General features: G+C 36.8%; 2 protein-coding genes across 3 annotated transcripts in view; one reads left to right on the top strand and one right to left on the bottom strand.

Moving 5' to 3' along the window:
• The window catches only part of LOC120632019 (DNA-directed RNA polymerase III subunit RPC1), a 30,472-nt gene extending 15,631 nt beyond the window's left edge, over positions 1 to 14,841 (bottom strand). The window contains exons 1-16 of the mRNA XM_039901767.1: positions 14,798 to 14,841; positions 13,040 to 13,175; positions 12,538 to 12,687; positions 10,333 to 10,674; positions 9,252 to 9,406; positions 8,536 to 8,713; positions 7,647 to 7,784; positions 6,395 to 6,592; positions 5,130 to 5,254; positions 3,734 to 3,845; positions 3,171 to 3,403; positions 2,757 to 2,857; positions 2,338 to 2,473; positions 1,868 to 1,981; positions 828 to 947; positions 230 to 309 (exon numbers count right to left, since the gene is read on the bottom strand). Coding sequence (XP_039757701.1) covers positions 230 to 309; positions 828 to 947; positions 1,868 to 1,981; positions 2,338 to 2,473; positions 2,757 to 2,857; positions 3,171 to 3,403; positions 3,734 to 3,845; positions 5,130 to 5,254; positions 6,395 to 6,592; positions 7,647 to 7,784; positions 8,536 to 8,713; positions 9,252 to 9,406; positions 10,333 to 10,674; positions 12,538 to 12,687; positions 13,040 to 13,175; positions 14,798 to 14,841 — 2,362 coding nt within the window. The remainder of the gene's footprint in view (positions 1 to 229; positions 310 to 827; positions 948 to 1,867; positions 1,982 to 2,337; positions 2,474 to 2,756; positions 2,858 to 3,170; positions 3,404 to 3,733; positions 3,846 to 5,129; positions 5,255 to 6,394; positions 6,593 to 7,646; positions 7,785 to 8,535; positions 8,714 to 9,251; positions 9,407 to 10,332; positions 10,675 to 12,537; positions 12,688 to 13,039; positions 13,176 to 14,797) is intronic.
• Positions 14,842 to 15,961: 1,120 nt separating this feature from the next.
• Positions 15,962 to 25,425, top strand: part of LOC120631853 (bromodomain adjacent to zinc finger domain protein 1A) — a 30,359-nt gene continuing 20,895 nt past the window's right edge. For both annotated transcript variants that reach the window (XM_039901509.1, XM_039901508.1), the window contains exons 1-9: positions 15,962 to 16,293; positions 16,499 to 16,828; positions 18,166 to 18,355; positions 18,935 to 19,184; positions 19,983 to 20,182; positions 21,861 to 22,146; positions 23,145 to 23,286; positions 24,036 to 24,205; positions 24,982 to 25,106. In XM_039901509.1, coding sequence (XP_039757443.1) covers positions 16,181 to 16,293; positions 16,499 to 16,828; positions 18,166 to 18,355; positions 18,935 to 19,184; positions 19,983 to 20,182; positions 21,861 to 22,146; positions 23,145 to 23,286; positions 24,036 to 24,205; positions 24,982 to 25,106 — 1,806 coding nt within the window. In that variant the 5' untranslated portion in view covers positions 15,962 to 16,180. The remainder of the gene's footprint in view (positions 16,294 to 16,498; positions 16,829 to 18,165; positions 18,356 to 18,934; positions 19,185 to 19,982; positions 20,183 to 21,860; positions 22,147 to 23,144; positions 23,287 to 24,035; positions 24,206 to 24,981; positions 25,107 to 25,425) is intronic.

The following is a 25,425-nucleotide window of genomic DNA, read 5'->3' as shown; positions in this document are numbered from 1 at the left end:
CTAAAGAACTTTATGGATTTTGATTCTAAGGAACGTTGTAGATTGATAATCAAATCGAGAGGTGATCGGTGAGCCTTTTTACATGGTTAAAGAATGAGAACTTAATATTTTTTTCCATACAGAAAACTCAGAATTTTTTTTCTTTAAGAGTTTTATACAGTGGATAACATTTTAGTTAGAAATTTGAACAAGAATCTGCCTTATTAGTATATCATCATGAAAATGTAACCTTTTGATCCACTCTGTGCCATTATTAGGGGTGCGTTCGTAGGGTGAAGCTCTCGGAAACAAGCTTTAGCGGCCAACTCTCTGAAACGAAGTTAGATTTATTAAAATAAACCTTCCACTGTACAACAACGAGGCAGTTAAAAATACCGACACATATAAAACAGTTTCAAAAACTTTTGTGAGCGCATTTGAGTGCGAGTATGCATGTGTGTGAGTGCCTGCGTGTGTGGGTGTTGCGTGTGTGTGTGAGTGTGTGGGTTGTGCATGCGTGGGTGATTCCGTGTGTGGATGTATGGGTGTGTGGGTGAGCGTGGGTGTGGGTGTGCATGTGACCCGAGAGTATTGTGCCTCGTATGCTACTATTATTTGTGTTAACACAACTTCCAGCGTCTTTTCAGTATCTGGATAAGACTGTGTAAGTAACCCGTGTGTGTGTAATTATGAAGAATGAACACAGTTTCACTGTACAGCACATATAAATACAGAAAATATAATAAAAAGCAAAGTCAAGTCAACAGCGTAAAATTTTGCGGCCTGTTTACTGCGACAATACCCTGTTGAGTTCTTAGCTGGACTGGTTCTAGAAGTACGGTATTAACCTGATGCTGCTAAGTTCGCTGAGCATGACAGCCTCCAGGCTTTCCTCCATGGTGCAGCCGGGCTGGCACTGCAGAGTGCCTTTTTCCATCTCCAGGATGTACCCGTCACACTTGGAGTAACTGTTGGGATAAAACAATGAGATAAGTTCACGAGATGGCATTTTAATTTCTGACAAGAAAACAAACCTAAGCTAATTATTGACTTGCGCTTGACCAAAATCTCGCCTCATGGAACATGTAGATTTGGGCTAGGATGGGACGCGCTTGCCTAGAAGATGCCTTATTCACTCTTGTTTTAAAGATACCCAGGTTGTAAGAATTAGAAAACATAGAACTCCGAAGGGTGTTTCAAACCCCAGCCATAAGAAAAGAATATGCAAATCGAGGAGGGATTTATTTATTTCTTAGTGTGAATACATTAGGCATGCATGCAAAATTATAAGAATGAACTTAATATTACACTTAACTTCACTTCAGTGTCGTACACTTCATGCATGCATATAAGCAGTGCATACCCGACCCTTAGGGCCTATTACACATTCCTGAAAATCATCATCACAAGAATCACGCCATTACAGTCACAGTTCAGGTTACGTGTGCATCTCCCACGAAGAGCAGGGGTCAATGCCGTAGTCAATCACGCTGGCCCAGTACGGTTTGATATCTCCACACACCTTTGAGAATATTATGGAGGACTCACAGGCATGCAGGTTTCCTCACGATGTTTTCCTTTACTGTTAAAGCAAGTGATATTTAAATTGCATAACACGCACTCGACTTAGAAAAGTTAATGGCGCGCTAGGATTCAAACTTGACGCCCCGAAAGTGAAGTCGAAGTCCTACCCACTGGGTCATCACCGCTTATAACACTCAAGCCCTTTCTCACATAAAGGGTTTGAAAATAAAATCAACTTTAAGTCAAAAATTTATTAAAGCGCCATCTAGTTAAAACCAGCCATACTTCTATGTAAATATGTCAATCCTTGCTCGACATGGCGTATTTTAATGAAATTGCTGCTTTATATTAGTTTCATACGTACCCGGACTCTAAAAGTTTGTTCTTGGCGTCTATAAGCTTTTTGCCCGGCGTCACGTCTATGATGCCGAAGCTGAAGCCACGGTTCATCATGTAGTAAGAAGCCATTCGCGCTAACCTGTTGTTATACGTCCCACTTTGAAGTTTTAATTTCATAAAAGGATGTATGCTTGTACTTTTTATTCAATAGATTACATCGCTGCAACTATCGGAAAAAAGATACATATGCTAGTAAAAAATATCCTAAAAGTAAAATATACTGTTAAAAAAATTAACTACTAGAAATAATTTAAAGTTATTAGAAATAATTGAAAAAAAAATACACAGTCACTTTAAATAGCCGCCATTTTGGCTATTGCGCTTGTTGTTTCTTGATATGACCAAAAAACTAACCAATTAAGTCGAGAAGTTAACGTTGGCGTTTGTTGTCATAAACTTTTATATTGAAAATGGTGAAATATCTTGGACACTCGCCTCCACATGCTCCTGACAGCATACTCCTCGCCCCAGTCCCTCAGCAGAATGTAGAAGATGCTGTTCTTAGTGCCGGAGCCCAGAGTGCTCTTATCCATCGAACCGCACACCAGATCCGAGTTTCTTATTATTACATCTTAAAACAAAAACAAGGACGGTCATAAGGACCGTGTTTTTTTAAAATAATCCGATCCATGATCGATCCTTAGATCGATCATGGATCTACAGTAACTCTAGCAATAATTTTTGCCGGCATTTATTATGGTTTTTTTTTCAAATCCGTTAGATTCCCTTTGTTTTTCTGGGATAAAAAGTAGTAGTTTAGTGAAAAAAAATATTAGGACTACTTTTTTTTTTTTTTACTTAACTTCAGCTCATCAGTCAGATGGTCTAATGATGTAGAAAAAGGTTAAACTCACACGAGTCCTGCACACACATGTCCTGGTTGGCCGTGTAGTTCTTGCCCTTTGTTTCCAGGTTCGCTTTCACTTCGCAGCGCTTATTAGGCTTCAATATTAAACTGCAAACAAAATAATACGGTTAAATAGTACACCAACATCTTATTTACTCGACTCTTATAATAATTGAATGACTCTAAGTACCTAGGATCTTCATATCAACCTATTACCGGTCCGAGAGAAGAAAAATAAAAATAAATCCTCTGCAATTTATTCGATGGTCGAAGTGTAACTTCTGAAAAGCAGCCTGCGAGAGATTGAGGTGGATGTAGAGTATCAGAACTATTAGGATAAAAACTAGAATTGGTAAATAAATGTATAATGTTTCACAACGATTCTAAGGAAGTTTCACTTCAATAAACTTCAGCTTGTTACCTAAATATCTGCTTGCCAGTCCACAGCATCCTGGGCTTCAGTATGACGGGCGGTGGCATGTCGATTCTCATGCTACTGTCTGGGCCGGCCAGCAGGCAGCAAGCCAGTTGTTGGGCCTCCTCCCTGGTGAAGAAGGTGTCCCTCTGGGTGATGAGGTAGCCGCCGGTGATGAAGTCTTGCGTCGCCGCGATCAGGAGCTCGCCGTTGCGAGGGGTCACTAGGTTCGATTTGTTCTGTAGGATGTACGCGTAATTTAGTGAGAGCAAATGTGTAATAAGAATTTACAATAAAAATCCAAAAAATAAATTTACTAAATTTTTACAACCTTACTTGTTCGAGAAAGCTTGATAAGAAATTAACGAATTTCTAGATGATAATAATTAATCCGCCTCTCGATTAATGTGGTTACAATGAGACACCATCACAGGGTTTTTATCGCGCATTCGAAATGTATACATATGCTAGAAATAAGCACGGCGGTTGTAGTGTAGGATGATCTGTGCCACAAAAACTCTGCTACTTCTGATTTGGCCGGCAATGGGTTGACAATGGTGAATGCTTACCCCCATAAGGATGAGAGCTTCGGCCCTGGCCTCCTCAGTTTGCGGCAGATGCATGTTCATCTCGTCGCCGTCGAAATCGGCGTTGTACGGCGTACACACGCACTCGTTGAACCTGAACGACCAACCATTGCCAGTTAGCTCATACTGGTCTATATCAACCTCCTGGGTTCGAAGACGAATTCGTAAGGGGTCAAAGAAATTGGGACACAAAAAGATATCCTCCTTTAGTCGATACCCCTCATGTGTGAGAGAACTGACCATCTCAATCCATGCGTTTCCTAATCACGATGCTACGGCCATTCAATGCTATCTCCAGAAACTTGGAGAGCATCGTAGGCGGTTGTGTCGAGTGTGCAGCGAATAGGGTTGGACTGCGAGATATAAATTTGGTCTAGAGCAGTGGATCTCATATGGCTTTATTTTCGCTTTCACTGAATGGAATTGTATAGCACTATGACAAAAATGACTCGAAGGCGATGACTTTGCAAAAAACTAAATTTAAGGTAAGCGCATAGAATATACTAAGATTAGTGAATTTATAGGAAAACTGTTATGCCTAAAGGAACATTTTATGAAATGTGTAATTTTAAAACCCGGAAGGTAAACTTGACCCTGGCAATAGTCCAGCTATTGTCAGAGTCAAGTCCGGCGGTTCCAGGATTCAGATTTAATCCAGAATGTATGCCGACTGAGTCGACACAACTTAAAAGAAGAATTCACTAATAATTACAATATCAATCTCTTCATGCACGGCTAGCATGGGCTGGCGACAATCCATCTCCATGGGGAAATGATAAACGTTTATCTTCTCCCACAGCTTTATCAACTCTGAGAGCATTGGCGTACAAGTGAAAATAATATCAAAATAATATATGTGTAATAATAAACGGGGATTAATTCTCCTATTCCATGTTAATTATATCCCATGTCAGTGGATATATTTTTGTCTCCTGCCTGTGCCAACTCTGCTACTTCTGAGTTGGCCAAAGGCGTAAAAGAACAAAGCTTTGTAAAGATAAGTTTTTTAAATTAGTATTGATTTTAAAGGTTTACCCGACAATACAAAACATGTTTCCTGAGAGAAGATCAACGGAATATTACCAGTCCTATTTAATCTCAAAGTAAACATATACAGTAACACATAATCGTATAAGTATACTTTACTTGTTTTTTAGTGATAAAACCGCCTTTGCACGCTCTATTGTCTATTCTAATTTTCTTCTGTATATGTGTTTACTTTGTATAAAATGCGTGTGTGCAATAAAGCTTTCAAACAAACAAACTATATACCAAGGTCATGTACCAAGTATCACACACTGTTCATATAAATAAAAAAAGGATTCATATAAACAACTAACAAGCAAATAATTGTGTAAGTCTGTGTGTGCGTCTGTACCTGAAGGTGCGCTGTGGTTGCACGCGTGCCCTGTGACACATGATGGACAGCTTGTGCAAAGACGGCTGCCGGTTGAACAGCACCACGTCCCCGTCCACCAGGTGCCGCTCCACTATGTCGCCGCACTGCAACAATGACCATTAGGGCTAGCTAGCATGCGCACCACGACAAAACGCATTATCTCGTCTAGCCATATCTACCCATTATCTCGAGAAATCGCTATAGAAAAAACGTTTAGATTGACAAATACGAGTAACTGGTAGAGATAAATATCTCGTGCCACGTGTTACAATATAGTAAAAGTACCTAACTACTTGATGCGTTCTTCGTCCGAGTTTATTACGGAGTTTATTAAGAAGTAGCCTATGTTACTCTCCGTCCTTTCAAATATTTCTATGTCAAATCAAGTCGATCGATTGCTTGGTTAGAGAGTGAAGGAAAGACAAGCAAATAAACAAACACTCTTTCTTATTTATAATATTAGTAAAAACTGGTAAGAGCAATGATAGACAAACTCCAAATTTAACTTAATTTTACACTTCTCAGTTATTCAGTATTCGGAATCAGAGAATTTATTATTTAATTTTACATATAATTTTAATTTTTGACGTGACATCGTCTTATAATTCGATGGAGCCGGCTGCACGCACGAAAATGCGGCGTTACCTCGCTCTGAGGCGTTCCATCCAAGGCTTGAAGTGCAAGCGAGAGCGCGGAACGAGCTTCAAAGAGGCACAGTCGGCCTCCGCGTTCGACATCTGTCTCTCTCCTACTTAAGTGAGCGATGCGTCCGCGTGGACAGCTTCCATACAATAATACATTTACATGTTTTCGGCAAGGATGAAGTGCAGTGAAAAGTGAATGTGGTGTCAAGTCGATAATATCTATCAAACAAATAAAATTAAAATTTTCTTTTGAAAAATGCAACCATTCCATCAGTATTTTCTTACGACGTTGTCACGGTCAACTATTGTCATTAATCCGACTTTACAGACAACCAATTTTTTTTATTAGTATTTTACCAACACTTAGAAGAATTATCAATTTTTTTAAATTTAAAATGCAAATAATTTTTCTTCTGACCCGACAGGATTTGAACTTGCGACTCCCTTGCGACATCAGTCTTATACCGACTGTAGCGCCATCTAGTAAGAAACACTGCAGTTTCGATCTACTTTTTCAAAGGTCCATATTACAATGAGACACTTTTGAAACAAACAACTTCAGAGAAAAAAATATTATATTAATTCAGAGTTGTTTCTTACCTTTAACTCCTGTGCGATCTTCTCCTTATTACCGTACTTAAGATACTTCTTATGGCTGAAGCCTCGCTGCTGGACGTAGTTAGCTCCGGGGTGGATGTCCGGGCCGTTACACACTAGTTGCCGCAGCCAATGCAAGTTGGCCGGGAACACTCGCTCCGGATATGTCAGGATCTTGGCTACGTGGACTGGAACTCCTACCTGTTTAACCAATACAATTATTTATTCAAAAAGGGTTATCGAGATCCTAGAGCGGGCAGTTACCTCGGCCAAAGAATTAGTTTGGCCATCCAAAGGGACAAAGCTGCCAGCATATAAGGAACTTTGCCTCGCTGCGGTGGTTTCGAAGACCTTTTAGATTTATTAAGTTTTACATCGGTTATTTTAGGTTATTTTTGTTTACTAAATAATAATTGAATAATTCCACCTCATTGAATAATAAATTAATTAATTAATTATTATTTACTAGATGTGCCCTGCGGCTTCACCCGCGTAATTTTGGGAGGCAGCATCCTGCTACATAGTCTACACCTATAGTCATTTGAGATTTTGAGATTTTCACTAACATTTTTTTATCTTACGTAATTTTTTTTTTCAATGAAAAGTACACTAAGTATATTATTTCTAATACCTCCAAGAACATGTATAAAAAGTTTCGTGAAGATCGGTTAAGTAGTTTTCATGTGAAAGCGTAACAAACAAACTTACATTCACATTTATTATATTAGTAGGGATTTTGTATTTATTTATCGCATTTGTGTATACAACGCACAACCAATACTGTAAGTAGGTAGATACGCATATGAACACGAAGCCCCGTCAGGGCATTGCAATAATATCGAAATTATTTTAAAACTATTCCAAAACAGTTTTTTTAACTAAGAAAACGAAAACCTTTTACAATTAAGATAGTTTGTAAGAGAAGCAAAAAATCATTTCGATTTTCAATTTTTAAATAGTTTAATAAAACAAACAGTCTCGACTTTCAACGAGTGTTTAAAGTCGAGACTCTGGAGCAATTATAATCACATGATATTCATATATTTTACACGATCATGTCATTCTATTGTTAACTTTTAAAAGTTAGATGTGCGTTCTGGGATTCGAACTCGGCCCCCCGAAAGTGAAGTCAAGCTTTTCATCACCGCTTTTACCCGTGCTCCAGTAGTTTGGGGAGGCCACCACCTATGACACGGGGCGCTCGTCCACTGTATTGGAATACAAAAAATAATTCAAAAAGTATTAGTTACTGTACCTCTTGGATCTGCAAGTTGGGGTCAGGAGATATGACGGTGCGGCTCGAGAAGTCTACTCGCTTGCCGGACAGGTTGCCGCGGAATCGGCCCTGTTTACCTTTAAGGCGCTGCACTAGCCCCCGCCCGGGTTTCTTCGGCTGTCAAATACAGAATGTTCAAGGCTTGGTGGTAGAGTCACAACAAACATATATAATTGACGTTACCAAAGTGCTTATAAAGTATGCAAATTTAAATTTGGAATTAAAATTATCAATTATTTCATCTTATTTTTTTTTTACCGGATATAATAATGATGCTGTCCGTATACACCTATAGTCTATATGTTCGTCCTGAGGGACGAGCTCCCTGGCGTAACGGTAAGCGATGTGAATTGAAGCAGGAGGTCCCGGCTTCGATCCCCGGCAGGGGATATAATTGATTAGTGTAATGGCACTAGACAGAATTTGTAATTCTAACATTTTTTTTTTGTTCCTGAATGTCGCTACATTTAATTGCTTGTGTGTCTTACGAATGAATAAATAAATAAACCTTCTTCGATAACTGACAGCATAACAAAATTTAGGTTTATTTATTCATAGTTTTATATTCAACTTTAGAAGATAGACCTAGACCAATTGCATGCGCGGTCAAATTGGCACGAATGTACATTTACATTAGTGTTTACATTAGTTAGTGCGGTTTCCTGAGTTTATTACACCTAAAAATCTTATGTACAAGTATCAGTCGAAATAGCAATTAATGCCATCGCAAAAATAACTTATCCGTATGACCAATAAACCGCCGTGTTGATGAAAATACAACAAGAAATCCATTTGAATGTACTGGTCCATTATTTTTCAGCCCTCGAAATATCAACTTCCGTTGAGAAAGATGGAGGTATATACAAACCTGCATGGAGAGAGGGATGCCCGACATTTCACTGTTGATGTAGAGAGCGGCGTGCAGTTGCAGATAGTCCCAATCTTCCTGGACGAGGTCGCTCTTACCACCGCTGGCCACGTGGCGGGAGATCACGTCGTTGATGAGGAGAATCTCTGACTGCTTCATAGTCAGATCATCTTCGTTACTGAAAGATTCAAAACATCAATCCATTACCGACCCACTACAGAGCACGTGTCTCCTCACATAATTAAAGCTGTAGTCCACCACGCTGGTCTAGTGCGGATTGGTGGACTCTACACGTCTTTGAAAACATAATGTAGAACTCTCAGGCATGTAGTGGAATAAAAAAAGAGACCTAACAGAAGGTTGACGACCAACCTCTTAGAGGTGTGCTCTGAAAGCTAAAAGACAATAGGTCACCTCTAAAAACAATAAATTTAGGTCTTACTCAAATTAGCTTAGCCTAGTGTGTATTACAGGTAAAGCTACGATACGGAGAACTCTCAGATATCCAGGTTTCCTCATGATGTTTTCCTTTACCGTCGAAGCGAGTGATATTTTTACACTACTTAAAACGCACGTAACTTAGAAAAGTTAGAGGTGCGTGCTGGGATTCGAACTCGGTCCCCCGAAAGGTAAGTCGAGCTCCTACCCATCCATCCAGGTGTCCATCAACCCGAGGCGTAGGTTTTATTACCATATTACTGAAAGAGTACACTTACGTTCCTGCTTTAATGTCAGAAGCGACGCTAGGTCGAATGCACAACGGCGGTACGGGCAATCGTGTGAGGATCAAATCTTCCGGCCTAGAGCTTTTAACGTTCATCCCTAATAGCGATACGTCCTCGTCCGGGATACGGCGGAATAGATTTATAACCTGATTTACAGAAAAATAGATGTTAAACTTCCTAATAACATGTTAATATATTCTAAGTTTTAACAAATGGAAGTTTTGGCAGGCATGGAGAGTCCACAGTCTCGACTTCAAACGTACAGCATAAATACACGCCAAGGAATAGAAGAAGATAAAAAAAATCTGCTTATTGAAACATCCTGTCTATGTTATATCAATCTTCTTTAACTAAAAATTCTTTGTACTGATAGACAGCTTGAAGCCCAGACTTAATCTCAATCTTACCCTGAAACCTGTTATTAGCTTGATGTCGGTTTAATTCGCACCTTAATGTATAATGTGCTGAACAGACCTTCTCTCTCATAAGACAGATGGTGTAGAGCTGAGACCCTTCTTTAGATTTGTCTTAGATCTTGAGATATCTCTTATTTATGCTGTGACAGTACTCAGAATTTCCTGATACCCCATTACTTAAATTTCGGACACAACCCAGGAATTGTATCTAGCTCCTCGTGAACCTTGTTCAAACATACTAACTAATAAGAGAATTTTAGGCGGCATTGCGAGTGATTAAATAACACTTCGCAAAGTTTAAATATAATCGAAGATTTTGGGTGAACATACATATCGTCAGTGAAGTTTTAACAGTGCATATGTCAAAAAAACGTCTATATACTAGGTGTAATAAGTATAAAACATTTGTTAGCAACTCTTGATATACATGTATATGCAAAAAGGATTTAAAATCAATTAATTGACTACCTAAAGATGTTTTAGAATATCTTAGATGAAAGCACGTGATTTGCCTACATCGAATGACATTAAAATGTTGTAACTCTGCAAAAATGACTTATGCACTGTTAAAACATCATTATAGCCGCCATCCACCTATCGTCTAAATATTGAACGAAATCGATTGGTATGATTGAAAGTCCTGTCAAAACACTCACCTCTAGAGGACTTAGCTCAATAATCAATCCACTATTGATCATAGTCGCCAACTCTTTATTTGACTCCTTAGCTTCATTGAACTCCTTTAGAACCTTCTGGACAATAGGGTCTGTGGGTTTCTTCGTCCTATACCTATCGTGTATAATCTTCAAAATACCTGCAGGACTTTTCTTTACAATACCGTTCAAGGCTTCGCAGTATGGGCATTTTGTGCAAGTTTTTGCTTTCTTTAATACAGCAGCTCGGAGGTTTTTCTTGTGGAGATATGACAGTTCGGGATTCATGAATTTGCGGCGGAAAGACTTCTTAATTGTGTCTTGGAGCATTACTTTGGCGCAATTCTGATGGAGTTTAGAAAATAGGTATCACCAGTAAGAATTAACGGAGTTAACGCGAAAGCAGGCTAAGTAAAATTGACATATTGGCTTAGTACCCTTTTTATATAAAGAGTTACTTAAACTGATAGTTTGAAGTAACACTATAATATCATGATTTTTTTTTATTAACATTCATATTAATATATATTGACTAGCTGACCCGCGCAACTTCGTCTGCACCTAGAAAGAAACCTAGAAACTAGTTGCAGCGCTACCTACCAGGTGGACCTGTTTTATTTCCAAACTATGTTATTCGCGGCCGTACGTGTTATTCTATACCCGTCGCAACTTCTAAGCTAGAGATAGGACCAATTTGAATATTTAAAAACTGAATTTGCAGGTATATAATGAAACTTAATATTTATATTACTTTATTTCTTTCCCATTTATAATATTAGTATTTAGTAGGATGAAACGTATGCATTTGATCGTTGTCCCATATGCCTCGTGACTGGCTGTTATCTGTGAAGAGTTATGTCCTTTATCCCCAAAAATATTTATCAGATCTTTAAAATGAGACAGAACATGCTTGATAGTATACACTTTGAAATAAAAAAAAGAATTATAAATATTGGTCGAAATTTAACGAAGCTATGAAGTAAAGTTGATAAAAAATTTCATACCATTTCCCGGAGGAAACTTATTGCTTATCGGGATAAAAAGTATCCTATATGTTGACCCAGTAAATCAGCCACCACTATAACAAATTGTATTTAAATCCGTTCAGTAGTTTTCACGTGATGCCCGGACAGACAGACAGACAGACAGACAGACAGACAGACAGACAGACAAAAATTAAATAAAAATCTGTTTTGGACTCAGTGTCGATTATAAAGCATCCCCCTGTCAAAATTTTCAAAATATATTAAATGTACAGAAATCTTCCAGTTACAGTTTTATTATAAGTATAGATAATATAGTCTACCCACATATTAACATATTCAATATCTATAAAATCGAATATATACAAACAATAATTTTGAACAACATGAAAAATACATTATTTAAGTATTTTGCATTTTATATACACAATAGAATTTAACAGGCAACTATTCCTAGTCCGTGTTTACCAATTTAAGGAAATTTAAAAATTTGGATTTGTGATACAGATCACCTAGTGCAACTGTTTAGTGATTGCAATGCTGTCATGAACATAATTTGTTACAAGTAGATATATTTACATGCCTGCCATATCAAACTGAATTATAACTAATAACTGAAACTGTATAACCAAATAAATTTCTTTTTATTTTATTTTATTCAATTAAAGGTTTTTTTTTTTGTTTTGCTATTTGTTTCCTCTGACAGGTTGCATGCATGCAGCATTTAGGCAGTCTTTTCAAAAAGTCAAAGTTTGTGAATAGCAGTTTTACAATCTAATAATAATTGGGTATTTACAATACAATATAACAGATATATTATATCATTATTTAGTGTTATATTGCTAACAGTGTTACCCGAGTGACCAAATATAGAACTCACTACTGTGATTTGGATCTACTGAAACACTGGTAGTGCAAATGATATGAACTAAGTAGTTCAAATAAGGACTGCAACTTTAAAAATGTATATTAAACCCATTCTCGTTATCGGTATCTTCGCGATAAAGTACCGTTAAAGGCCTGGACAGACCAAACTGGAGAAAATACAGAAACCAAAATTTTCAGATCACCGGGAGTTGATGCAGGTATTTCCAACTAAAACAAAAGCGCTCTCTGCTGCACCAGGGAGGTTATAATGAAAACTTATCCTGCAATAAAACTTTTTAATATTCAAATATCATACCAGTACAAGATATTGGAGTAAAAAGAGTTTGATATGTCATACCTTACATATTGTCTGCAGTATGGTGATTATAGACCGGAAATATCCAACATGAAATACTGGCAATGCCAGTTCTATGTAGCCATAATGGCCCACACACTCAGCTAGGCCCAGTCCACATGTGTCACAGTTGGCATTCTTCTGATTTGTACCCTGCATTAAATGTATTTCTTAATATTTTTTATCATATATTGGGTACCTTTAAATAAAATATTATTATTATATACATACTACATATTAGATATAGATAAATAATCGGAAATAAGACTGCTTCTGCCTTTCAAAACTACAAGAGTTTGAAATACTGATAACATTAGTTCACTCATAATGATTTCTTGGATTTGACAACATCTGTTTTGCTGTAATGCTCAAGCTCTACCACTGCACCAATCTTGATACAATTTGATACAAGAAGCTTTCTTGTATCAAATTGTATCAAGATTGCTGCAGTGGTAGAGTTAAGCATAGATAAAAAACAAACTAAAATTCCTATTACAATACCCACCATTCTCCTATCAAGTACGCCATAGCTGGCTGGGACCCTCTGACCATCCTGGGCATACAAATTTTTTGTTATGACCTGGATATGTGCCGCCTGCTGGATGTCAGATGCACTGTCCACATTGAAGGTTACATGGGAACTGAAAAAACAAGATCTCAAATTATTATTATTTTTTCTGAGAAGTTGGCGCAGATTGTATTTTTTAAACTTAATATAATAGATATTGCAAGAGGTTAGTTCAATGTAAACCTCCTTTTGTGTGGGCTAGATGGAAGATAAGGTATTCAGCAAATAACTTTTTATCTTATGAGTGCAATACTTTCAACAGAAACTATTAATAATAAATATATATATTACGACAATACACACATCGCCATCTAGCCCCTAAGTAAGCATAGCTTGTGTTATGGGTACTAAGATGTAGAATATTTAGACTGTAGAATATTTTTATAAATAATATACATAAATACTTAGAATATACATATAAACACCCAGCCACTGAAAAACATTCATGCTCATCACACAAACATTTTTCAGTTGTGGAAATCGAACCCAAGGCTTTGGACTCAGAAAGCATGGTTGCTGCCCACAGCGCCAATCGGCTGTCTATATATTATAAGTACCCATATCTACAACAATACTAATTATTGCCAGAAACAGCAGAACATTGGCAGGAAGTTATTAAGTCTCTAATTCCATCCAACCAAACATACCAAGACAACCCTGGTTTTGTCACTCTCGGAGTACAAATCGCTGGATTACATCCACAATTTCCTTTTTGCGTCTTGGTCATGCTTGCCCACCTGTTCATCTGGCCAAACTCAGGATAAGGGACAACTCTATCTGTGAGTGTGGCTTGGATGAGGGCACTATAACTCACATTATTTTTAACTGTCCCAAACTTACCTATCCCCTCTATGACGTTCTTCCTCCCAAAGTCCCCCGTCCTTTGAGTGTTAAAAGTTTGTTAATGTTTGTTTTCAGTCCTTATTGTAGATTTTTATGTAAATATATAGTAAGTAATAAAATTAATATATATGCACGTGTTGTCTGTGCTGCCTTAGGTTAAGAACTAACTAGCTAATCACAACTATTTCTTGGTACATATTCAAAATTAACTTTTCATTAGTTTCACCGATTAATCTCTTTCGTGCCTTCTTCATCTACAAGACATTGGCGAAGTACCTTGTGCATAGTTGGCACAGACAAAAGCCATAAACAAGTATTGAATTGAAGTCTCTAATGCTGTGCTAATGCTTCGGTATACGGCTCCTTGGCACAGTTTTTTTTATACCACTTCAAGTTAGGCCTTGTCTGCAATCTCACTTGGTAAGCTATGATGCAGTCTCAGGTGGTAATGCCAAAGCCATATCCCACCAGATCAGACCAGAGAGAATTCAGAAATTATAAATTTCCAAATTGCCCATGTAATTACTAAACACATAATTTTAGCATATAGTCCATTATCTTAAACCTTATAATTTAAAGAAACTTTTCGTTATATCAAACAATTTGTTTTCCTTTTTTTCCCGTTATTGAAACATAGTTTACAATAAAATAGGTTAACTCCCTTATTTTGTTAATTATTTATTATTTTCAAGAGTAAGAAAATATATTTATTACTTCGTGAAAAACGCTTATATGCGTGGGTCTGGCACTGCCAGTTGCTGTGTGAACAATATATTTCCATGGCAGTAAAGGTGGCAGTAAGAAAATATTCAACTATTTAACTAGACAATATGTAAACATAACCTCACTCACATCTTTCTGCCGAAGTTTGTCTCACGATATTGCTCTTTAGGCATTTTTAGTAATTTTTTAGTTTTCTTTTTTACAAGATTCACATCTGGTGCTGCAATTCAATATTCATTGAATTATTTGAAATAGTCATTTGAATTATTTTTTAACCATCTACGACCCATTTCAAATTCATACTTGACACTTGACACTTGACAGTGAAATTTAACTACAGATGACAGTCCACACCACAAATATGCCTGCAGAGTGCAGATATTCTATATATCGATACATTAGCGAGAGACATAATCAGATAGAATAATTTAATTTTGCCATAAATCCTGGCAATAAAAAGTTTAACGCATTTTAGAAGATATTGCCCGCTAAAAAAACTAAAATTCTACTTTTTCAATCATATTATTATAATTGAGTGTAAGAATAAGTCAATACGCTTTATTGAATTTATGCTCCTTTTATGCTTCTTATGAATGAATGCCCCGTCATCATTTTTATAGTTTATAAAAATCATTTACCACTAACTCACAAAATAATGAAAATATAAAAGAAAGCTTTATTTGAATTTAAATCCCAATATTAGGTCCCCTTAATACACTACGACAGAATAACATAGGACTATTTATTAATTTAGTATTTCAAACTTGGTAAATTTAACATAATGATATGCGAGCTAATATTGAATAAATATTATAGGTGTAATCTGCAACAGGAACTTGAAGAAAAAGGAACATAAAACGCAAACCCACATACTAATAATATTCCCACTTAGTCAGCCACTTGAATTTATTTTTATCTTCATCATTATCAGCGAATAAATGTTCCACAGCTGGACTTAGACCTCCTCTCTTATAGAAAAGAGTGTCTTAGAGCATATTTTACGCTACCCCACCATAAGTTATCGTATGATAATAATAGAGTAAGATAAAGTAGTTGCCTTGTTTCAATTATAAACCAGTAAATAAATAGTCATTTTTTATAGTCGGATGATGATGATTGATGGATTATAATCTAATAGATCATGAGATAAATAAAAATAATTGATTTAATTTGTAGTAAAATGACAAATTACTAACCCCACGACCATAAATAAATTAGTAGAAATAAAAATCTACTAAAAATAGTGATTTTATTATAGTAAGCCACCCAGTTCATATGTTTCTGGCGTAAAAAGAAGCGCTCTAGCGCGCCGTTTTTTGGCTTGTCAACTGAAACCACGCAACAATTTTCACTTTACTAATCTTGATAAATGTTTAAAATTGGACTAATGTTTTGTGCAAAAGATTACGGCTACCGCTGCGCCACTCAGAGTTAAGTGGCGTCGTTTAACAGTCATAAATTTGAACTCATAAAGATACTTTTTCCCACTGCCCTGTGCCGCGAACTTCTAACATGCCTCTGTTGAAAAGAAAAGCCTTTGAGAAAACAGCGGTGTCGGAGTACTTGAGGGACGACGATGAGGTCTTTCACTGTGAGATCACTGACGAGATTTTCAAGGATTATGAGTAAGTTTATCTTAAAAACACTATTTTCGCGCATTTTCGATAGTTAAAACATAATGTGTGTTAAGGGAGCGACATTCATCGATTCCGCGCGGCACCCTGTGTTGTATCGTGAACCGCCGAGAGCGTGACGCAATGTTTTACAATTTTATCAGTTTGTGTTCGATTTTCGCCATATTTCTTTACGTTTTTACATGTTTTTTTATAGAGAGTACTGTGAGAGAGTTATACTGGTCAATTCCATGGTGTGGACATGTGAGATGACTGGGAGGAATAACCTTACATACGCGGAGGCCTTGGAGAGTGAGAAGGCAGCCCGGAGGTCTCTCAAAGATTTTCCTATGGAGCTGCGGATACCAATATTGTACCTTGCAACAAAAACCAAGAGGTGTTCGTTTGCAGAGATGTCAGAGGATGTGTTTAACTTTGTAAGAGAGAGGTTCTTTGTTGGGGAGACAGTTGAAGCCTGTTTAGAGGGAGACCAGTGGCGAGAAGCACATGTGCTCTCAATAACTGCACAGAAACAACGTCCAGACAAGTGAGTTTTACTTCTGTTTCTTTATTGGTTTTTCAGTTAATGCATGATCCACCTGCAGGTGCCTTCAGTACTGAAAATGAGAGTGACATCAGAAACACAAGTTGACTGTGTTTTGAAGTGCGCTGCAAATCTTGGGGCAGGTGTGCTGTAATTTTCAATTAGTGAATAATTAATTAAGGGTTTTGTTTTTTTAAGTATTTACACATTATTTTAAAATTAGCAACTATTGGTTATATTTTTTTTCTATTGGAATGTTTTTGCCTACTAATTTGGTATGCAGAGTTTTTACAACCTGAGTATCACTTCTATGGTCATCTTTTGTGAAAATTGCTACTGCATTTTATTTGCATCTACTTGATTCTAGTAGGAGCTGTTGTAAAAGGTTGCATCTTTACTGTACCTTATTAGATTCTTATAAACTCAACCAGCATTTATGTGATGCTCTAACTGTTAATTATTGACAAATAAATTATAAATCTTCCAAGCAGATTCTGTGAAATAAGATTTATGATTATGATGTTTTCCTATATAAAATTTGTTAGACACATATATGTATGTAATTGCTTGGATAGCTGCCATAGTAACATTATGCCTGCACACTTAGAACCTTCTACATTCCTTTTGATTTATGCTGAAACTCATAAAAGTTCCTTTGTTCAAATAGTCATATTCCAGATGGGTATGGTTTTAAGCATTGGTTTATATTTATTATAATGAACAAGAATATGATTTATTTTTCCTTAAAATATATTTGTTAATATCATATTAAGTTACAACATATGATCAAGGTCATTGAGTTATCAAAGTAATGTTAGCATGACTACAACCCTAGTATACTATCTTTTAAACCAGCTTGTATAGTGGTTTTCTAAGACTAGTTTATGTTGACAAATATTTCACTTTTCGTATAAGTGGAAAATTTATATTTACACATAAAAAGTGCCTTGTATAGGTAATAGATTTTACTAAAGGAAGTTTTTACTGTACTATAATCTTGTGAAATAATAAAACTGAACATTTCAGAGTAGTGGATCTGCTTGTGAAAAATGTATCATAGTTGGGTGGAGTTAACTGATAGTGTTATTTGAATCACTATTGAGTACTTTTACAGTAATTTAGGAGTTTAGGAATGTGTTCTAGGCATATCTTGGACAAACTGGATTCCATTGCAAATACTCCTGAAGAGTTCGTAGACTACAAACATTTTTCCTCCAAAATAATAATATATTACAAAATCGCTAATAATAAAATGTGACTATCTAATTTTAATTAGCCTCAATATAAGAAGAATCACTGTACTGTACTGTAGTTACACAATAATGAATATTTTATTCCAGCAAATCAATGCTTCCACCAGCAGCATACTGCTACGAAGTTGAACAATTTGCAGATGACCCAACCGAATCAGGTCAAATAGGAACCGCACCTCACGACCGCGTGCGCAGGCGCAAGGGCATCTACACACGAGACAAAAACAGACTGTTCCTCAAACAGTTTGTTGCACCGGGCACTGTTATTGGTGTAAAAGTATGAAATCGATTTTTTTTATTAGTATGATTAGCAAGGTCCTCATTACATATTGGTTCTTTATGCAGTTCATTTTTAACAGTTGATTAACGATTTTAACAAGTCAGCTCTATACAAAATTTGATATGAATTTAGAGCACATTATAGTGGACCGTGTGGTCTGATTGTTGATGTGATGATGATGATGATGCAATAAGTTAATACGAGATGTGTATATAGGCGCACAATGCGCCGTAATAGTAAAGCTTAAATTCAAAGGAAGTATACGCCATGCTTATTTATGTCGCCAAGCAGCATTATGTGTTTTGGTCTTATGCAGAATTTTTACAACCTCAGTATCACTTCTATGGTCATCTTTTGCAAAAATTACTACTGCATTTCATTTGTATCCATTTCAATATCGATTATTGAATCGAAACACACAAAGTTTGTTAAGTCATAAAGTTTGGACTATACATACTTAACACTTATACTTTTACCTTAGACGCTGCATCATCTATTACCATTTTGTGTGATTATATTCATGCACAAAAGCACATGCATGCATGCAATTTATTAAAAAGTAACGTTTTGTTACAGAGAGCAGCATTAGACAAATACAACATAGCCAAAGTGAACTTTGAGCAGATTTTCACAGGGAACCCACCAGAGTTCCCTTCATCAAAAAAACTGATAAAATCCAGTATGTCGCCGCCTACCACGTCCAAACTGCTTGCAAAACCAGGCTCCACTTCTAAACTGAACAGGTCCTTGAAGAAACCCAGTCCAGACAAGAAAGGACGGCAGGAGTCTATGGACAAATTTGTCAAAAAAACTGACAAGACAGAAGGTAATTATTGTCCTGAACTACCCTTAGTTACTGTTGCTGTCATTCACTCAATTTTTTTTACCCTTTCCCATAGGAAAATGGCAAAGGTATATCATTGTAAAGCCATATGTTCAGTGTTTATCATTCACACCATTTGCAGTGTATTTAGAATAATCATCATTCCAATTCCTTGAGAGAAGATTTACTATGTGCAATTCTTTAATAAACTCAGACAAATTATCATTTATTATAAATCGAGATTTTGATTACCATAAAAAAATATTTAATAGCCACTTCTGTTTTCAATACTTGGATGTTGTTATGAGCAAAAGCATATTTGTATTGTTGCTGTCTATTAGTTAAGGTAAATTATTTTCTAAAATCTATATATATAAGAGAAAGTTGTTTTAGTACCAACCATCATGGCACCATGGTACCACCATTTATAACACACAATTTTTATGATATTTGATTTTTTGGATTCCTCTTAGACTGGAATAGGATAAATAAAAATATAACATTCATCAAAAAAAAAAATCCGCGATACGAATTTCGCCGGGACATAAAATAATTTAAAGTGGCAGAGAGTAGTATGAAATTTTAATGAATGGTGATAACTTAGTGGCACCCTCTGGGTAGGACTGAATTCGATCCCGCACACACCTCAATTAAATATCACTATAAATCAACACACTTGGCCAGCATGGTAGACATGCTCTATACTCCGCTGAGTGGGTATATAATAACGATTAAATTTTAATTAACACTTAAGTTACACTTAAAATACTTCTTTATATTTTATTAATGAATTGTCACCAGCTAAACCAAAAACACCAATAGATCCAGCAGCTAGGAAGACACAACAGGATCTAGCAGATAAGATGCGCAAAGCAGAAGAATTAATGCGACAGCGCAAAGAAGAAGAGAAGCTAAAGAAAAAGGAGAAGAACGCGCGCGTTATGGCGTTCATGAAGGAGTGGCAGAAGGTCAAAGATGACCAGGAGTTGGAAGATCATAAGGTAATGTTTCATTTCATCTGATACATAGAAAACATACTGGAATACATTTTTGGCTTGTCTTGACTTTAGATCTTGGCTATTGGTCCATTGATGTTTTAAAAGTGGGATACATAAATAAGCTTAACTCAATTAGACGCAGCAAAATGCGCCATACCATTTTAAGTGATCAGAAAATATTTAGCCGTTCAAAGTTTTAGCTTGGTGAGGTTGGGCATTACAAATCTGCAAAAATAGACTGTAAATTCAAAACTTATTTTGATACCAAATGTGGCAGAATGTGAATGATATTATTCTAGGCACATGGTTTATTTGGTTAAGCTTTGTTAACCTAACTGACGATCAGTTAAATAAACTTGAGAGACTTCAAAACATTAGCATTCGGTTCATATTTGGGTTACGTAAATATGACCATGTATCACAATTTCGCTCTCGTCTCAAGTGGTTACCTATTCGACTTCGCCGGAATTTGCACATTCTTTCTATTCTCTACTGTGTGTTGTTTTTTCCTTCTTCTCCACCTTATTTAAAGGAAAAATTTGAATTCGTTGGTCGCCCTGGTGAAGTTCTCCATACTGCAAGGAAATTGATCTTAAGGGTGCCTTCACCGATCTTTCACTGTTCAGGCTGTTAAGCTTTGGAATGCCTTGCCTCTTGAAATCCGAGAGGCACAGTCTATTACCATTTTTAAAAAACTTGTCAAAGATCATTTTTTGTCTGCATCTGCGGATCTTTAACTTGCCTATTCCCTTCTGTTTTATTTGTGGTTTGACAATATTGTATATATTTATTTATTATTGATATTAATTATATAGGTATATATTAATTATTATCACTATCTATATATTTTATTGTAAGTTTGTTGTATGTACATATTATATTTGTATATATAGGTTTATGCATGTTTATTTGCAACACAGTACAGTTAAATGCACCACCTACCTCTCTTCTTGAGCTGTTTTTAACGCCTTTGGTTGCCTGGAAGAGATCGCTATGTAGCGATAAGGCCGCCAAATTGTATACCTTTTGTTAAATTTTTACTGTTAATTTGTTATGTTTTTTTTCATTCATTCATTCATTCATTCATTCATTCATTCATTCACTCTATATTTTGATATAACTCCATGGGCAGAGTTTACAATAATTTCTCAATGGCTTTTTATTTGAGTGGGACAACTCATTTGTCCTTTCGCAACCTAGTGTTGGTGGTGTGGAACGGACAAATGAGTTAACTGAAAGATAATTTGATTTAAAGGATCTGAACTTAGCTTTCTCCTTTCCTTCAGAGTGTGAGATAAGCTTATATTTTCTTACAAAAAAAACCTTACCTTTCCACCTACAATGGACTAGGGGGTAAAAATCTTCGCCAAAAAATGCTAGTCTATGGGTCTATATTCTGGATCCCAGTTGGCACCAGATTTAGCTACTAAATGTCGAAAGTTGCCATAACATTATGCCCAAAGCATAGCTATACGTCACGTAACTATATCTGCCAACCAAGTTGACATGAAACTCAGTTGCTAAGGTTTCAGAAAAGCAAAATATGGATTTAACAGGTCATTTGGTGGCATTGTTTCTCAATGACGTACAGTATTGGGCTGTAGGAGTGGGTCAGCATTGGATTTAAGCTAGGAATGTAAATTGTGCTCATGATGATGTATTTATTCATTTCCCTGAACAGGTAATACCAAAAGGAACAGTCGTCGAAGTGGAAGGAATATCGCACAAGCATTTTGGGGACTTTCTCTCAGTTCTGGAGTTTGTCCAGAATTTTTCGGAAGTCCTCAAGGTCAAGGACGTGTTTCACAACGAGTTGGACATGGAGACATTCAGGAAGGCCTTGACCACAAAGGAGAACGCTTGGATGTTCAGTGAACTAGTGCAGATGTTTCTTACGACAATATTTTCATTGCAAGAGGATGAGGCTGAGGAGTATAATGAGAAAAAAGGGATTCAGGAATCTGTTGGTGAGTTCTGGAACTCCTGAATAAGCTAAAATATTCAGGAGTTTTTTTTAACTGAATCATAAACAAATTCAAATACAAATTCATACATGTATTATTCATGTAGACCTTATCACACGCACTTATGAAGCGTTCATACATTTAACATGTAAAACTAATGTTAGTCAAAGTCAAGGTCAAATATTTCTTTATTCAAATAGGCACATAGATGGTACTTTTGATGCGTACATTACATGTCAAATATGACATAGAAGTGAGTTTCTGGCGATAACTAAATTCGTCAACTTAAGCCTAAAGCTATGAGGGTTCCAAAGGCGCCCTGGTCTAAGAAAAGCCCACATCAAACTTAGCCAGGTTTTTTTTGTTACACCATCTCACAGTCAGGTTAATTTGAGCTATGAAGTTAGAGCAATTCATGCCCAAGTTTTTTTATCATATTTGTAATTCTTAATATTATAATAGGATTTTTCTATAAGCTTACGTTTTATATAAACTTTGAACTTATTGAGAGACATCTCAAGAATTTCATCTGGTAATTTGTTATAAAATGATATACAAGTAGCATTAAATGAACTACTAATTTTATGTAGCCTAGTAAACTGCACTACAAGTTTATTTTTACTTATATTAATACTTATTATAAGTAAAAATAAACATATATACATTGTTACAGTCCACAAATATCAGGCCTGTACTTATTAACTGTTTTAAAAAAAAGTAATTAATTAGCTTACTTTAAAAGATTTAAATTTTTAAACATTCCAGTTAATCAATAAGAAGCTGGCTTGAATCGTGACCTTTGTCGGTTGTGTCTTTAACTATGCACCCTCCATTTTTTTCACTGAAACTGCCCGCAATTCGTTATATAGACCACTTTGGGTATCATTTTCTATTTTGTTTTTGCGCCCTTCGAACTGCAACACATTAAAACTGCTTGGCAAACTAAATCTGCGACAAAAAGCTCTAATACTATTATTTTAAGCCAATCTTTTGTTCCACAGAGAACGAACAAATAGAAGGGCCCGCGAGTACATCGCGTGCGATGGAGTTGGCCACGAAAGCTGGTAAATGGGCGCAAACTTACCTCGGTACATCGCTCAGCAAGTTGCCGCTTGACCCCACAACAGTCAGTGAAGTATTACGGTTAGTTGCCATTTTGATGAATGTATAAGAAAGCATGTTGGGATCTTTTTTACTTGTAATGCGTATGACAGAAAAAAAACAGTCGATCAGTCTGCAATTATTCACACCAAAAATGCCACTTTTAGAAAGTTTTAATTATTCATTATAAGTTCTTATATTCTTATTCAGCAATGAAATACAACGTATAGCCGAATTACGAAATAATGTTGAAGGGTGCATAAGTATATTTCGTAAGGAAGGTTCCTACAAACTAATTCAAAAAATTCTAAACATTAACTTATGACAACCCTATTTAAGATAAAAGACCTACCTACCTACGCTACGCGAAGCGAGTTACGTGATTTCAATTTTGCATGTGGAACCAGTACTGCCATAGTTTTTACTAAAAGATAGATCTTTTTGTAAAAACTATGGCAGTGGTTTACTCAAAAATTAACGTTTCGGTTTCACAAGCCGCCGTTTCGCCTGTGAAGTAATGTTTAGGTTTTCATTTACATGTTGTATAACTTGCTTTAATGTCGAAAGAAAACGTGTGGTAAATTGCATGGCTGAGACTCTTCCAGCATGTTCTCAAAAGTGTTTCAAGTCTTCTAATCCACACTTTGTTATTGTGTTGGACTCAAGCCTAACCCTTCTCATTCTGTGAGGAAACGTGTGCCCTATAGTGGCCGGGTAACGGGTTGATGACTTGCTGGTAATTACTCTTAAGCGTGGTGTAACGTTTCCATACTAAATGCACCTGCATACAGGTTGCACCTGCTGTCGTCGGGCGGCGCGGCGGGTGCGCGCTGTGCGGCGTGGCGGCACCACCAGCGAGGCGGGTACTCCAGCGCGGACGACCCTGCGCTGCGCCTCCGGGCCACCTCCCCGGAACTGCTTAGGAGACTGCGGTCGCGGCACCTCGCTGATTTGGCGATGGGTATGTATCATTTTCCCAAGCCGACGCATAGAACTGTCATTGACTGCTTATTAGGCGGAAGCGGTGATAGCGCATTGGGTTAAGGAGCTCGACTTCACCGGGAGGCCGAGTTCGAAACACAGCGAAACGCTCCTCTTACTTATCTAAGCTTTTTAAGTAATTAAAATATCATCATTTGCTTCAATGGTGAAGGAAAACATCGTGAGTAAACCTGCATGCCTGAGTGTTCTACATAATGTTCTGAAAGGTATCTGGAGTCCACCTATGCGCACTGGGCTAGCGTGGTGGACTACGGCCTTAACGCCTTCTCATTTTGCGAGGGAACATCAGCTATATTACCTGCGCCATTAAATAATAGATTAGATGGGACTTAAATTATTCAATAAATGTTTTTAAGATGAGATGCACATTGTATTTACTCATCTGCGATACATACACTCATTTGTTCACATTCGCATGCAGGCAAACAACAATACAAAATTTCTGGTTCATGATGCTATTAACTCACATTTATAAAAGGCAACCGATGTCGTGCTATCCCTTACACGAAGCAGAAGAAACACTTTAATGCACGCAAATCATAAAATAATACAGATAACACAAAACAATAAAATAAGAAAATGATTAAAAAAAAGAAGGCATGCAAAGGCGGCCTTATTATATTTCTGCAAGCAGTCCCTTACAGGCAACCTTTAAATGACAGAACCTATGTCATGACAAAGTAGGGGCCACGGGGCTAGAGAATTTTATATCTGATGAACATTTTCGTTTTCTAGGTGACAAATTCCTAGTTATGCAGTGCCTTATGAACCAAATATTAAGTTACGCGACGGTGCGTGACCAAGTAGAGGAGAAAATAGAGGAATACAAAAACTTAAAGCAGGCTTTAAGGATGTTACAAGTAAGTTGTGATCATTAACATCAATGCTTTTGAAGAAGGCTTAAACTTTGCTTTATATTATGCAGGAGGCTGGTGCTTTGTCTGGTGGGCTTTTGCCATGGCAAGTTAACACCCTACCGTAAAAGACGTGCCGCTAAGCGATTAAGTGTTCCGATGCGATGTCGCGTAGAAACCTGTTAGAGGTATCATAACATACCCTAACAGGTAAGCTCGCTACCATCTTAGACTGCATCATCGCTTACCACCAGGTCAATCTGGTGGTGGAGTCAAAGTCAAATTCAAAAGTACCTTTATTTCAAACGCGCCCTGGTCTAAGAAG

This window comes from Pararge aegeria, chromosome 19 (assembly GCF_905163445.1).
Source record: "Pararge aegeria chromosome 19, ilParAegt1.1, whole genome shotgun sequence".
Lineage (NCBI taxonomy): Eukaryota > Metazoa > Arthropoda > Insecta > Lepidoptera > Nymphalidae > Pararge > Pararge aegeria.
This window is presented reverse-complemented; position numbering and strand designations above follow the sequence as displayed.